The sequence below is a fragment of the Notamacropus eugenii genome, chromosome 3 (genome assembly GCF_028372415.1).
Source record: "Notamacropus eugenii isolate mMacEug1 chromosome 3, mMacEug1.pri_v2, whole genome shotgun sequence".
In the NCBI taxonomy this organism is placed as follows: domain Eukaryota; kingdom Metazoa; phylum Chordata; class Mammalia; order Diprotodontia; family Macropodidae; genus Notamacropus; species Notamacropus eugenii.
This window is the reverse complement of record NC_092874.1, coordinates 410,725,234-410,741,971: the sequence shown is the minus strand read 5'-3', so window position 1 is coordinate 410,741,971 and position 16,738 is coordinate 410,725,234. Positions and strand designations below refer to the sequence as shown.

Sequence of the window (16,738 nt, the reverse complement as noted above, 5' to 3'; positions counted from 1 at the left end):
TTGCAATCTTCATTGATAGAGGAAGTGTCCATGTGAAAAAAATCATGGAAACATGGAAGTTGAAGTATAAAAGATTCACCTTTATCCTTGGTAGCTTTGATGTTGCCTAGTTTCTTTCAGGTTTCATCTTTCCTCCATTTACAGAGCCACCACCCTCATCATCTCATGCCAGGATCATTACAATAACATTTTGGTTGATCCCTCTGACTCCAGTGCATCCCCCTCTTAGCCACCAAAGTGATCATCCTAAGTCAAGTGCAAGCCATGTCATCATTTTTCTGATGTCATGGTCCTCTTCAAAAATGAAGGATGGACGCAGAGTGATCATCTTACCTAAGAGAAGCTACTTAAGTGATATTAAAGTATAGATTTCACTACGTGATAAACCCTAGAGGCACCTTTAACTCAAAGATCAAACATAAAATCCTTTGTTTGACTTTGAAAGCGCTTTACGTTTTAGTCTTTTCCTACCTTTCCAGTCTTCTTTACACTTTACTCCCCTCCATGAATGCTATGATCCAGAGACACTGATCTTTACCCAATCAATCAATCATCACATCACATAAGAGCCTCTTATACACCAGTCACTCAAGTTCACAACCTAGATGTCATCAATTCCTCACTCTCTCTCTATCACTCCATATACAAATCTGTTGCCAACCCTGTTGATTTGGCCTTTGTAACATGTGTGATGCATTGTACCCTTCTTTCCTTTGACACTGCCACCATTCTGGTACAAGTCTTCATGAATTCATTATTGTACCTTGGCTATTTCTATAATAATAATCTTTGTATTTATTTCCATACCTCAAGTCTCTCCCTACTTCAGTCCATCCTCTACTCAGGAGTCAAATTGATCTTCCTAAAGTGTGGATCTGACCCTATCATGCTCCATCCTCACCCTTCCATTCAATAAACTCCAGTGGCTCCCTATCAACTCCAGAATCAGATAAGAAATTTGTTTGGCATTCATAGCCTTTCATCACCTCAGCCTTCCTACTTTTCCAGTGTTTTTACTTCTTATTTTTTTTCCCTATATTGCCCATCCATGTAATCTGAATTTCGGTGAAACTGGACTCCTTTCTATTCTTCAAATGTGACAGTCTCTCTCTAGATGCTGAACATTTTTATTGACTGTCTCCAGCACCTGGTTAATTTTTCCCTTCCCCCTTCCCATTCCAGCTAAAATATGACATTTTATAAGAGGCCTTTCCCAATCCCCTTGAATAGTAGTACCTCCCATCTACTGATTATTTCTAATTTATCTTATTCAATCATTTTTGTCTGCATGTCATCTCCCGCATTAGACTGTGAGCTACTTGAGAACAGGAACTATCTTTTGCTTTTCTTTGTAGACTTAGAACAGCACATAGAACAATGCCTGGCACACTGGTGCCTAATAAATGTTTGTTGACTGACTGAGAGACAAGTATAAATGAAAGCCTAAGAGCAATCCCAACCCTCCTCCAGTCGGAGCATCTGGGTACAAATTCTGACCCTACTGAATGACTTCTGGGATTCAGTTTTGTCATTTGTAAGATGAAGAGTTTTGACTTATTGATCTCTGAGATGCTTTCCACATCAAAATGAATGAACTTTGAAAGGAAGAGAAAATTCAGAATCCTAATATAGTGATTCCCATAAAATAGAATCTCACTTTTTTGTTAATTAAAAAGTTGAGAAGACAAAACACAGCAACAGCTTTCTGAATGCATGTTTGCTCTGTCTAGCCATCTTCTTAGAGTGTTCCAGTGCTAACAAATAGCTCCATTTTTCTGTTCTGCCATACTATTTTAGCACCTGAAAAATAGCATGAACTTTATGTAATTTCTTTTGGCTTCTTTTACAAATGATTTGTCATTTCCTATGGACTGTTGGAGTTTTATGAATTTCTTTCTGTCTTTAGATACAAAGCCAAGCAAAAGTTGGTTAGGAGACAGGGAGACTGTTAAACTAGTCCAATTTAATAAAGATTGATCTCCCATTTTTAGTGAGACAAATTGGAATATAGGAAAATGCGTTCTAATTTTAGCAAAATTACAAAATCCAATATTTTCCCCCACTTTTGATTCATTTCAGGGATATTGTGTAGACACAGTCTGACTTCTAGACCTTGATGTATCAAGGATTATTCTAATATCTGTCACTTACTTCTTTAACTAAATCTTGCTTTTATACCGAAATTTTATGTCATTTGGTCACTAAGATAACCTTCATAAGAGCCAATCAGAGCTACCAAAAAAAATCTCAGTATAAATGTCATGTTATTTCCTCTCTGAGCTTCATCCCCTTATTTGGGTTCAAGGAAAATTGAACTTAGTGGGAGGAAAAGAAATTATATGAGCCATTGAAGTTTGTAAGAACTAAATAAAACATGGTCAATTTCTTACAAGTTCGATTTGCAAGAAATGAGAATGGATTGGTTTTTCATGGTGAAGAGAAAGATGTTTATTGCTTCTCAAGGTTCACAAACCACTCTACCCTCTCTGCAACCCACCCACCTCCTACCAAAGCCTCAAGAATACAGAAAGCTCTATTCTTATAAGGGTCTAAAAACTAAATTGGGTAGTTAAGGAAGAAGACAGATTAAAATTGGCCATTTAGTGGAGCACCATCGAGTGAACTGGTGCCATATATCTTAGAATTTTTGCTGTAGCAAGTAAAAATTAGATAATAACCTTTTTGGTTTATAAATCAACTTTTAAAGAAACCAAATCACCTAATGGTATACCATTTTTAAAGCGAACATACATAATTGTGGTCTTTCCAGCACCATTGGGTCCCAGCAGAGCAGTGATTTGGCCTTTATAAAATGTGAGCGTAAGCTCTTTAACTGCAGCTTTTCTGTCACTTCCATACTCCTTGGTAACTGATACCAGTGTCACTCCTGCGTGGACTCTGTCCTCAATTGCTTTCTGCCTATTTGGTGGCAGGGATCCTGTAGGGATGAACAAAATAATATCAGGACCCAGTAAGGGCTTGGAAAAGAAGAAAGACATTTATTTAAAATACATGGGGATTTTCATAATGACATCTACAGTGTTCAGTTTAATTGGTTTGGGGTCATCCTTTAAAGAAATATAAAACAGATGCACAGTCACCATAGTCAGCACATTATGGTGAATAGAGGGCTGGGCTTGGAGTTAGCATGGTAGCCAGGAAAGTGTGCTGGATCAGGAGGCAGAGACAAAGGATATAGTTCAAATTCCAACTATGCTACTTACTATTTGTGTGAAAGTGGATAAGCTCTTTAACATCTCTTGGTCTCAGCTCTCTTACTCTATAAAATAAGAAGGCTTGACTAATTGATCTCTGTGGTCCCTTTAAGCTCCAACTCTGTGATCCTATAAGACCTGGCTTAAAATGTTTCCTATGAAACTTACCATCTGCATGGTCTGAGCTAGATGTTTAACCTTTCTGTGACTCTGTAAACTCCTTAGGACTTCACTACTAAGTAATCAAAAGTTCACAACCTGCATTGATGGAATGAATTCCTCAAGGTAAGTAATGACATATTATTTGCATACTAAAACTATGATTAAATATTGGCTAACCAAAAAGAGCTTGCTTAATAATAAAAGTTAAAATTTAATGGGCATTCATAAAATAGAATATTTGATTTAACTTTTTTAAATGTGGGTTCCCTCAAGACATAATTCTTTGTATGTACACACTCATAGTGTGCCACAGAGAGGTGGCATGGTGTAGTAAAGACTTGTCCTTGCTTGTCAGCAAGACTTGGGTTTAATTTTGGCCTCTGAAACACACTGGCTGTGACCCTGAGCAAGTTATCAAACTACTCAGTGCTCAAGCCAAATGGTGTTCGTTACACAGCCCTACAATAGTGCACTGTTAAGTGTAACCCAAAACAAATTACAATGTAATTGGGAAATATGAAACAAAATAAACAAAAATATGAGAAAATAGATAATAGTAACTTGTGGTTTTTCAAGTCAATAAACAGCCATATTGATCCTTATATGCAATTTAATGGACCCCATTTTTATTGCTCCTATTTGAGTCTGACACCATTGCTGTGGGCCAGCACTTCTTAAACTGTGCATTGTAACCCCCCAAAATTTGGTGATAGTACAAGTTTTCTGACTGCACAATGACCAAAAATTAATTAAAAATCAAACAAGTAATGAATCTGAGGTGTTTCTGGCATACATGTTGCATCTGGCAACTTCACTGAAGCCTTGATTCTGAACACAAAGCATGTGCACTTTGCACTGTGCATGCCCTCGGGCCACACAACACCAACAAACACTGCCAAAATGTGAAAAGGGGTTGTGAATAGAAAAAGTTTAAGAAGTCCTGCTGTAGGCAATCCTTTAAGACTCTCTATTGCATAGATAGATGCCAACAACCTGCATGGAGGGGGTTTTCTCATGAAGGGAATTCATTCTATACCAATGAAATCTCAGTTCCAGTTCCTATCTTCTAACTCTACTCATGATACTATATAGTTGATCACTCTATTTATCCACATACTTAAAATCTATCTAAACCCTAGGCTCCATGAAAAGAATGCTGAGCTGGATGTCAAAAGGATTCTGTTCTAATCTTTATTCTTATCACCAATTAACTGAGTGACAGTGAGCAAGCTACTTCCTACTCCTGCAATTAAGTTTTCTCATCAGTAAAATAAGCTGATCAGACTAAGTCATCTTTAAGATCCTTTCTAGTAACAAAATTCTATACACACACTCTTTCTTTTTTTGTAACTGTCGTGATCTTTCTAGAACTGCTGAATTTTTGCTTACACACATATGGATTACAGAGACAAAACCAACAACATAAAGAAATTGGTGTAACAGTTGAGATTTTGATATATTCTTGAGCAAATTTTAGTCTACACTGAATTTTAAAAGAATACAATTAAAAACTAGAGAAGCCATGATCTTCAAGAATGGTTGCTGCCATGATGCCACAGAAATCCAAAAAGTTCCCTGAGTGGCAATCCAGAGGAAGGCAAAAGGTTCTCTCTACATTTACCTATAAAGCCACTCTAGGACTTACCTGGAAATCACCACTCTCCAAAAATTTAGTATAAAAAAAGTCATCAAAATCTATCGTCTTTTTACAGACCTTTATTCAGGAAGTTCTCATTGAAGAACCAGAGGTTGGAGTTGATATATTTTTGCTTCCTCATTGTGAAACCACACAAGTTCTGCCAGTATGATAGAGTAAAGGGAAAATACCATGGTTTCTTTAAGCCAAAATTTCCTGAAAGTAAAGGTTATAATTAAAACAAGTGAAGCTATTATCTCATATTTATAAGAAGATTCTATAAAACCCAAATATCTATTTATATATATATAAACATATGCATATATATGTTTAAATATGTATATACATGTTTAAAATAATATTGATTTTCTCTGCTTTACACATGGCCCATATACAAAAATTATGAATGCTGTATTCTCAATGTAGAGACACGTCCCTATTTCCCACAGAAGCAGCTGCCCTGGGCCCCTAACTCAGATAACCTGGGAATATGATAAACCCATCAAGGTGTCACCTTTCATTTAAATGTAGAAAGGAACCTTCTTTTTTCTATAGGTAGGAAGTTCACAGGATACTAAATACAGTTTATATCCTTCTACCTCTGTATCCTTTCTTCATAAAACCCTGCTACTAAACATCAGCCCAACCTACCCAATTCCTCCACAATTCCACCCTCAATTGCAACCAATGCTGCTGATAAAGTATTCATGGTTCAGAGAGGGTAGTGGGAGATGATGCATTTCTCAAGTCCAAAGTTAGTAGTTTGGCTACATTTTCTCATAGAAAGAATTTTTTAAATCCTAGTTGGTCCAATTAGAATATGAGAATTTTGAAAGTAAGGATTATTTCACTCTTTGTATTTGAATCCCCAGAGGTTAATGGTACCCCTGGAATACAGAACTGATTAAATACGTGTTGATTGATTGAATTGAAATAATACAATTAATTCATTTCTAAACCTGGAAACTGAAAAGGAAGTTAATGGAAAAAGCACTAAATAGGGTGAGAAGACCTAAATTTTAGTCTACTAGCTTACGTCACTAAGTACCTATTAGGGTTTGGGGGGAGCATCACTTCTTGGAACCTCATTTTCTTTCTCTTTTAAATTATAATAATAATAATTGCACTACCTACCTGATGGGATTTACCATAATAACAATAAAAACTAACATTTACATGGTTCTTTAAGGTTTGCAAAAACAATTTACAAATAGTCATTAATTTTGTCCTTCCAACAATCCTGGGGAGGTAAGTGTTACTACTATCTGCATTTTGGAAATGTGGAAACTGAAGTAAGAGCAAATTAAATGACTTGCCCAGTAAGGATCTAAGGCAGGGCTGGGGAGAATCTGTGGCCTCAAGACCACATGTGGCCCTCTAGGTCCTCAAGTGCAGCCCTTTGAATGAATCCAAACTTCACAGAACAAATAAGTTTGGATTCAGTCAAAAGGCTGCACTTGAGGACCTAGAGGGCCACACATGGCCTTGAGGCTGCAGTTTCCCCACCCCTAGTCTAAGGTGAGATTTAAACTCACTTCCTGTTTCTAGGCCCAGCACTTTAGCTACTCTGCTTTCTAACTGCCTCTAGTCACTCATTAAACATTTTGTAAACCATGAAGTGTTCCAGAAATATAACATTACTATTTCATGTTCCTTTCTAGCCCTACCATTCTGTGACCCAAGCATTTACTTTAGAGGAGTGATGAGAAGCAGCTTGATATATTGGAGAGAGCACTGAACTTGGAACAAATGACAGACCTGTTCTGAAATGCTAGACCAGGGATGGGGAAGCTACAGCCTGGAGGTCATATGTGGCCCTCAAGTACAGCCCTGAAAAAGGCTACATATGGCCTTCAGGCCGCGAGTTCATCATCCCTGCACTGGACCAAACACTACAAATTCTGTGCCTTTAGCAAACTCATTTAACGCGCCTAATCCTCAGATTCCTAATCTGAAAAAACGAAAACTTGCACAGAGTTGCTCCGAGCCACTTTGTACATTTTAACACTGTATTAACAATGGATTTTTCTTTTAATCTTAGGACTCTTTTTACACTCTTAAAAATTACTGGGAACCCTTCAAAGAGGGTTTTTACATGGCTGATACCTTTTGATATTTACCATATTAGAAATTTAAACATCTTAGTAGTAATACAAAAATTTTTTTGACCTTGTGGACCCTATGGAAGGGTCTTAGAGATTCTCCAAGACATGCTTTCAAAACAGCTATTCCCTAGAAATACAATATTATTTATGATTTTTATCTATGTGAGTTTCTCCGACACTGATTCAGAGCACAAACTACTCCTTTCCCCCACCCCTGCAAACATTCTCAGTCTTTGAGATTCTTGTTCATGTAATCAAAGGATTAAATGGGTTTTTACATATGTCCCAGGAACTTAGCCCCAATCTATCACATTGGGTCAATGACAATTCACATGTTCTGCATTTCAAACAAACAGCCTAAAATGAGTTTTTGGAACAGACTCTTTTTGTAAGATGAGGATAGTCCCTAGGAGAATTTTGCAGTCTGCCTTGAGATTTTGTCCCTTTACTATATTTTCTCTACTCAGAAAGTTTAGTTTAAGAGTTATAATTATTTTTGTCATAATCTTCAATTTTAAAACTGAAAATCTTAATAATTTAATATTTAATTTAACATTTTAAACAAATAATTTAACATTTCAAGGAAACACAAGAAGACTCATTCCACTTTTATTTTGTATTTAGCATACATAATGCATCCCCAAATTTGTCACAGGCTCTTAAAAGTTCTAATATATCTATTCTGCTATGTCATAAGGATCATGATGAATGAAGAAATGACTATTAAATATTAAATAAAAAGAACCCATTCATAACAGTACTAGTTCTATATTAATAATGCTCATCATAAACAGCTATCTAAATTCATTTTAATCTATTAAATAGTTTTCTTACCTATTTTGTGCATATGAATCAAATAAAATATGTTCATTCATGGTTCTTTTTATTTTCCTAAGCAATTCCATAAAACAAATTCACATTCTTGGAAAATTAAAGGTCTGAATTTCATAAGTCAATAAATCAGGGAAGGTTCATATTATAAAATTTAAGTACTGGACAGAGATCTTTAAAAAGAAATCATGGCTCCCTAATTACCAGATTCAAGGAGATGGTGAAAATGTCAAGGAGCAAAGAAATAAAAGTTCTTCTCAATTTTAGAAGGTGAAGGAAGAGCATCGGTATTGTAGCAGTTATTAAATTATTTGTAGGCTCATGCTAAAGTAATCTGTGTTTTGGTCCTGACACTGACACTAAGTAGCCAGACGACCTTAATTAAGTCACTTAAACACCCTGCTCTTCTCTTCCCTTCGTCTGTCACAACTTGTCTCTTGGCATACATAATCTTCATTGATCACTTAGTCTGGGTGCTTTAAAGTCCAACTTTTTAAACCTTCTGTAATTTCTTTTACACTATCATAATGTCCACAAATTAAAATGACCCAACCATTTGTTTGGTGTTCCTCTATTGACATACTATTGGTTGAGTGTATGTGGATTTCACTCTGTTATATTTTTTTATTCTCCTCAAGTAGTCTATCCAATGGTAAGCAACTTTCAGTAATAGCCAATAAATCCAGAGGCTTTCTCATGCTGTCAGTCTTTACTATTATACCGACAAGTGACGTTGGTTTGTTCAAAAAGCATTTCTATAAATTACTAGTCGTGGTAGTAGTACTAAGAATTTAAATTATTTGAGGCAGGGAATGTTTCATTTTAGCTAGCATTATTTTTTTTACCCAGCACAAAAACTTGAATATAACAAGCATTAATGGCTTTTGAATTAAATTATATGCATTATTATTATTCTATGAATAGTAATTATTATGCATTTTATAAACTGCTTTATGATTTGTATGTTGCTTTTCTCTCAAACCTAGGAGGAACATAGTACAAAAATCATTCTTTCAGTTACACAAATAAAGAAACTGATGCTAGTAAGTACCAAAGCAAAAAATAGCTTTAAAAAATTTATTCTTGACCCTCCAAACTGGTAGCATTCATAAAGGAAGAACCATATGCAGTCATGACAGACACAAATCATCCAATATTTATTAAACTAGGATCCTTTGATGACCCTTGACTACATTCAAGCTAACTGCACAGAGACCCACTGGCAATTACAATCCTGCAAGATATTTCCATCCTTTTAAATAAAGAGGCTGAATTAGATGATCCCTAGGATTTCTTTCATTTCAGACATTCTTTCACTATGATTCTGTTTTAACCCATGTCTGTATAGTTCTCAGATAAATCAAAGGAGTCAAAAATATCTTTGCTGGGTTTTTACACCCAACTATGTACCTCCATTCACCCACTCATTCATACCCCTACATCCACCCACATTTTTACATCCATCTGTGGCACCAGAACCATGTTCACGGACATATTCACATTTTTCTGGGAGGATTGCTATAAAGTTTTCTTGAGATAAAATGACCATCTCTATAAACATATCCTGAGTTCCCTCCTTTCTTTCTCCTATCATCTCTCTTAATTTTTTTACATAACTCAGTTGTTACCCCAGTTTTAGCCCCTCTGCTCTAGATATGCTCATCCCAAGGACTGCTCAGCTATTTTATGAATCCACAGTTTCACTAAGTTCTTCAAACTCCTGTCTAGCAAAGTCAACAGCTCAGAGACACCATCTCTATTTCCTTCATCCCAGAGGGCATCAGTTCTTTCCTAGCCTACAAATAAATCAAGTCCCCAGGTATAGGATCAGCACGTTAAAGGAACTCCACTTCCAACACATCTGCATTTTAATTACAATCAATTCCCCCAGATTCAGGCAGGATGAATAATGTTACCACTGTTTCTGAAAAAAGACAGTCAGCACCAGGGCCAGGGAGGATACTTACTAACTCAGTCAGCATTGAGGTGGGGAGAAGGAGTCAGGCCAGCCCAGCTGCTGCTACACTGTGCAGCCATTAAGGCAGCAGGTGGCAGGAAGTAGCCTGGTTTATTTAAGGAGGAAGAAGGTTCTGATTCTGGGGCCATCAGATATACCTGGGCTGGACAATTTTAATCATTGGGCATTTGGGATTGTCTACTGAGTGTAGGTCCCAGGTGAGCCTACAGAATTTAGGAAGGAGATCACCACATTGGTTTGCTTTCCTGAAAAAAATATATAAAATACACACCCACATATCCCCAGGATGGGCATATCCCTGAGTCTCTACCATGATGTATTAATTGATCAGGAGGCAGACAATGCGGAACATGTCTCTATTTTCCTTCCCTGCTTGTCTGGTGTCCTCTAGTACATTATACTTGTGAAAATGTCATATTTTCCTGAAATACTCAAGTCTATGATGAACACATCTTTTAGAGACAGTCTTGATTATATTTCTGATATATAGCTTATATCCTGATAAACAACACATATATATTTGAGCATCTAGATGTAACAGTTTAAAAAGTCTCCCATCCTTCCTCTGCTGCCTGGAGGGCAGATAAACCGGAAAGGACCTTTCTTTTTATTACTGAGTGTTCAAGTGCATCAGCAACCACTATTCTGAGATATTGTAGAAAGGATTATTTTTCAGTCATCAAGACCTCTTAGATACTTCTAAACCTGAGATTCTGGGGATCTGGTGAGTCAGATATATGCATTTTTTCTGGAATCTCCAACCCTTTCTAGATAACATCTGATGCCATGATCCAAAACAATCTAGGGTAAAGGGCTAATAGCTGTCCAGTGTACTTTGTTCCTTTGTGTAAGGAAAAACACATGTTCATAGGACTTATAAGTGCTAAACTTTCACCTAGGACAGAAGGAAAGGCACAGGAGTCAGATGCCTGACCCTGAAGGAACTAAAAGGTACAAAGGGAAAAATAAAAAGTAGCAATGAGCGTTAACTTTTAAGAAAATAGCAAAGAAAAAAATCATTTAATGGGGCATGGCACAAAAGGACTGAGTTCAAATTCTACCTCTTCTTAACTATCTATACAACTCTAGCCAAGCTTCTTCATTTCTCCAGGTCACAGGTTCCTCATGTGTAAAATGAGAGGGTGGACTAATGATCTCTAAGGTAAGTCTCTTTCTAAACCTATAAAGATCATGGAAAGAAACTTCCTGACTTGAAAGCACTACCATGTGTTATATAGGCTTTTAGATTTGTAGAACAGCCAATACAATGGAGGGTGGCTATCAAACACCAACCATGTATAAAGATGATGGCAATTATTCAATGTACAAGTGACCAAATGGTCCATACTTTTCATGGTGTAATTCAGCTCTCTCAGGTTCATGAAAGTAATCAACATCTCTTTCTGTGTCTCTTTCTGTCTCTCCGTCTCTCCCTCTCCCTCTGTGTCTCTATCACTTTGACAGAGTTGGGAAGTGTCCAAGAAAGTTGAACACTATTAACTCTGTTAGTAGAAAAGTGTAAACACCAGGGCTAAAAGAGCCAGACACCTTACACAATATACCAACTGCTTATTCCAGTTGTTCTACCTTATACCACCATTGATGCTATATAGAAGGATCATATCCCTGGGACATTTAAGGATGAAAAATGAGTGACATCATGTGCGTGCAGATTTAATGATACTGGTTGATTTTGTGTTCTTAGGCACTTGAGATTATTCATAAACTGAAATTAAGTAGAACCCTAATGAGCCCAGGGTTGGTCAGAGTGCTACTGAAATTTCCTTGACATAGCTATACATGGCATCCTAAAAGTCTGAGTGAAGTTTTGGGACACTAAATATCTCTGTGACCTCCACAATATGCAAACCTGCAGATGAATAATTAAAGGAGACTGTACTTACAAATCACTTCCATGGTTATATGGTATGTTACTACAGTATCTTTTCAGTTGGCATAAAGAACAGTTTCTCACTAAAATTAAGTTTTCAAACAACATTGACCACTTAGTATTTTGATGCCCCCTCATCACTCCAAAAAACATGTCTGATTTAACAATTACAAATATATCATGATTAGGTAGGTTATCATTACGTGAGCCAAAAAACAAATGCTAACACAAAGGATAGTACACCCCTGAAAAAAATGTTGGTTTGCTCCTAAAAATATCTCTCTTATTACTACGTATATAGTTCCCCCAACTATCTTAGCTGACATATTTTTATTAATGGTTCTATATAAATTCAGCTATTGTCACTTTTTAAATCATCCTTAGAATATTTTATTATTTCCTTCATTTCTAAAATTTGCTTTCAGTAATCTATCCTTTAAATTAATAAAAAAGAATCCATTTTTTTATTTCACTGTCATATCTATAAAGCTTAATTTTGTTTTGTTTTAGCTCTCAGAATTCTTACCAGGAATCAAATTACTGAAGTACCATCCACATATAAAATACACCACTGAGTCAAAGAGAATCATCCAGCACACCCAGCCAAATGTCATGTCTCCTTCTTGTTCCAGAGATTGGTACATATTATTCCACTGAATCCCTAGCAATAAAGAAAAAGGTCAGAGACACATCTGTACATCTCCTTTCACTGTATGTCTTGTATAATGTCTTGTATTGATGTATAAGCACATCAATACTTGGGCTCTGAACAGAGCTAAACAAAAGGAATATTAACATGAGCTGCTCAAATGAAAAGTTGGATCAACGTAAAACCATTTGAAGACTATTTAATAAAGGATAAACAACATGATTCAAAAAATATATGGGATATATTTGGGAGACAGAAAGAAGTTCAATTTTATTGGAGTGAACATTATGTAGAGGAAAGCTGGAATGGCTTTAGATGGTGGAGAGCCTGGAATTGTAGACAATGGAGTCTGAACTTTCCCTGGGCAATAGGGAGCCACTGATGATGTCTGAGCATGAAATAATCAGATATAAGCATAAGGAAAATTAATTTGGAAGGAGTATGAAGAAACAGATGTGAAGAATGAGAGAGGAGAAGAAGGAAGAATAGTTAGGAGACTATGGCAAAATTCCAGGCAGATGTTAATGTTTGATTCAAATGATGTTTGATTTGTGTGCCAATAATAGGAATAAAGAAGAAGGGAAAGATTCAAGAGATATTATGAAGGTGAGGGAGGATTCAAAGATGATACAAAGGTTTCCATCATTGGAGACTGGGTAATTGATAGCTGCGCTTTTAAATTTAGTGAAATCAGAAACAACAGCTAATTTCAGGGGGCTGGAAAATTAGATTTGTATGGGATATGCTGGTTTTGAGGTTCTGTGTTAGAGACATTCAGATAGAGCTGTCCTACAGTCAAGTAAAGGAACAGGATATAAACTCAGAAGTGAGGAATGGGGCAACAAAGGTAATCTGGAGACAACCTGATAGTCTCAAAACATCAGGAGTTAATATGGTACCCAAGATGGGGCAACAAAGTGAAGAACACAGAGGGCAGAACTTTGGGAATAGTGACCTAAAGGAGTCAGGAAGAAGATAAGGAACCAGTAAAGGAGATAAAATGCTCTGAGAAAGATAGGAGAACCAGATCATCATGTCTCTGAAGTGAAGGGGAAAAAGACTATCCAGTGTCATATTGTACAGACAGATCAAGAAGGATCTGACATGGAAAGAGGGATTTTTGATTTGGCTGTCACTGCTTAACTGAGAATAGTAGATTAGTGGGGGGCAGGGGGGTGAAAAGTTTAGAAGGTATTGAGGAAATAGTAGATAATGAGGAAGGGAAGGCATAGAGCATAGACAACATTTTCCAGAAGTTCAACAATAAAGAGAATGAGAGAATTGGTGTGATGGATCAGTAGATAGACCATAACAGTCAAAGGAAGGCTTCTTTCAAATGTGAATTACCTGATCATTCCTGAAGGCAGATTGAAGGTGTTGTTGAAGATTGTGAAATTAGAGAAAGAAAAAGAAAGGGAGAAGAGAAGGAGAAAGAGAAAATTATGGCTGGAGTAAGGTCCTAGAGGTGGTGGAAGGGAATAGGATCAAGGACTCAAGTAGAGCAATTAAAATAGGGCTACCAGTTCTATGAACCAGGGGAAAAGAGAAAGAGAATGTAAGTCATGATAATGAGTTTTGAGAAACACAAGGAATGGTTTAGGAGTTAATTTGGGTTAATTAGTTTATTTATTTTTCCATAAAGTTATCTGTCATAATTGCAGTGTATGGGTATAATAGGGAGATAAAGAGAAAGGAAACAGTTTACTACAGCAAAGGTGGATAATGAAAGGGAGAAAGAGGCATAGTGTCCAGCACATAGTAGGCACTTAATAAACTCTTGTTCCCTATATTCCTTCCTCCCTTGACCTCTAGGTCACAGAAAGAACCAAGAAGACTAGAAACTAGTTATCATATTTTTATCATTTTGTGGAATATTTTAAAATATTTATTATTTTTAAAACATTGTCCAGAAACTAATCAAATATTGTATCAGTAATTGATATACATAAAATTTTATGAAAAAAGCACATTTGTATAAATATATGATAAATGTTTATATTTGTTTTAATATTGCAAAAACGTGTGATTTAATCACTGTAGGTATGCCTAACTTCAATGCATTTCACAACTCCTCTGTACCTTAGAACATAAATTTCTGTGACTAAAATAATATAATGCCAGTCTTTCAGTCAGTATGAGACAGTGTGTGTGTGTGTGTGTGTGTGTGTGTGAGAGAGAGAGAGATGAAAAATAAATTAATGAATAGATATGAGAGAGAGAGAGAGAGAGAGAGAGAGAGAGAGAGAGAGAGAGATGCTTTACAGATAGATACCTGTCTTTTTTGGTATTCATGCTCCTTAATCCAGTGCAACCTTAAAGAATAAAGTGTGCTATATAAACCTATAGGTCTGCTTGCACCTTAAGTTTCAAGTGTTACCTTAGAGGCTTAAATACCTTGAGTCCAGAAGGAAAGAATAATTAGGTGGTTGCTTTAGCTCCAATTTGCTATTTCTGCATCTCCCTCCCTGCAAGAGTTGGAGGTGTATTGGACCAACTCCCCACCACACACACACACATTACATTAGTCTTACCACAATTCACTGTCAGCCATGCTCAGCCCCAAGCAATAAATGGTCCCAGCCCAGAGAAAGCAGGAGAAAAACAAGGAGAAATGAAGAAAAAAACTGGTGGGTAAAGGAGAAAAGGAAATGCTAGCTCATTCTTCATGTTCTCCTCATCCAACCAGGTCACTTACAGCATTATTAATATAATCTTCTATTTGCTTTGATTCAGAAAAAGCATATTATTCCCATAGATTATCTAAAAATCCCTAAGGAGTCCCTGTTGGCAACCATAGTTAAAATCTCAAAGCAAAAGAAAAATTAAGGTGAGAAGAAACAGGGAAGATGTCTACAAAATGGGAGGGTAAGGAACAGGGAAATATGTGATTAAAGACAGAATAATGCAAAATATGAGAGAACGTAGAGGTAACTTCTACTTGCACTTTTACCAAAAGCAAAAGACATAGGAAACAGTGAAATACAGTCAGAAAAAAAGTCATTATTTTAAATCCATCCATTATTAAATGAAGTCTTTCTTTTTTACCAAATCCTATGGAATATATTAAAACATAAATTTCCCAAAATTGACATTTTTTAAGCTTTAATCATTAAAAGAAAATTCAGGAAAAATCCATGCTCTTACCTGCCTCTTGTCCTTCTAAGAATGTAATGAAAAATACACCTTGCCCAAAGGCAGTTGTAGATAGAAAACACTGTACCAATGGATAGAAAAAAGATAAGAAGAGACACATTAGGGTTTTTCATTGAATAAAAAAGGGCAGGTCCAAGAATAAATTCAGCTTGAAAAACAGTGAACCATTAACATTCAGATGTACCAAACAGTTGCTCTGGGCTACTATTTAAATTTCTGAACCTGAAAAATTTAACAGAATGCCAACCCACTTCTTAAAGAGTGATAACAAGTTAGTTATTAATGTTAAAAGGAATTATTTCACTTTTCTGTAGTTCTTGAAGTGTCATAAATCCAATGTACTACATGTTGAAAATACATAAAATATATCAGCAGAAAAGAAATAAAGTGTCTCTTTTTTAAATAAGTGAATGCCCTAGAGCTCACTAGAGGCAGAATAATGGAATGAATCGAGTTCTATCCACTGGAAAGGAATTCTATTGTGGAGAAATATTATTTTATCCACGGGAAAGGGCAAATATACTTTATTACAATAGAAAAGACAAAAAGCATTTCAAGCTGAAGAATACAATGTTATCAGAAGTAGAGGGTTCGTCGAGTATTTTAATTACAGGTGAAATCAGACAAAAAAATTACTGGATAAAAGCCTTAAAATCTTGGCATCAATAGAGGAAAAGAAGTCAGACAGATTGAATTTTAAATAATAATAGATGTTGCCTGTATTTTCTTTGCCAAATATTTTATCATTCTTCTATTTCTCCTGGATACCATTGAATTATACCTGCTTAACAACACAACAAAAATGAGAAAGGTACTGCCATTATTTTAACAGCAACTGGAATAAATTCCAACGTGATGTAATGAACATATTGGGAACCATGATTTTAATTAATTACACAAAATCAATCATCTTAGTGAAACGCTAAAGCAGAGAAGGCATAGTAGTTGCCTGAGTTACAGAGATTGTGACTTAATGGGGGTCATGTGGCTAGTAATTGTCAAAAATGGTATTTGCATCATTTCTTTCTGATTCCAAGACCAGCACTCTATCCCTAAGTTCATGTTCCTTCATTTAAACACAACTTTTCATATGCTTGGCTACAGTGCTTTTTCATATG

General features: G+C 36.1%; 1 protein-coding gene across 1 annotated transcript in view; it reads right to left on the bottom strand.

Annotated features, from left to right (window-relative positions):
* The window catches only part of ABCA13 (ATP binding cassette subfamily A member 13), a 371,167-nt gene that overhangs the window by 255,403 nt on the left and 99,026 nt on the right, over positions 1–16,738 (bottom strand). Inside the window, exons 20-23 of the mRNA XM_072598129.1 lie at positions 15,612–15,681; positions 12,345–12,479; positions 5,092–5,229; positions 2,752–2,938 (exon numbers count right to left, since the gene is read on the bottom strand). Of these exons, the coding sequence (XP_072454230.1) occupies positions 2,752–2,938; positions 5,092–5,229; positions 12,345–12,479; positions 15,612–15,681 (530 nt within the window). The remainder of the gene's footprint in view (positions 1–2,751; positions 2,939–5,091; positions 5,230–12,344; positions 12,480–15,611; positions 15,682–16,738) is intronic.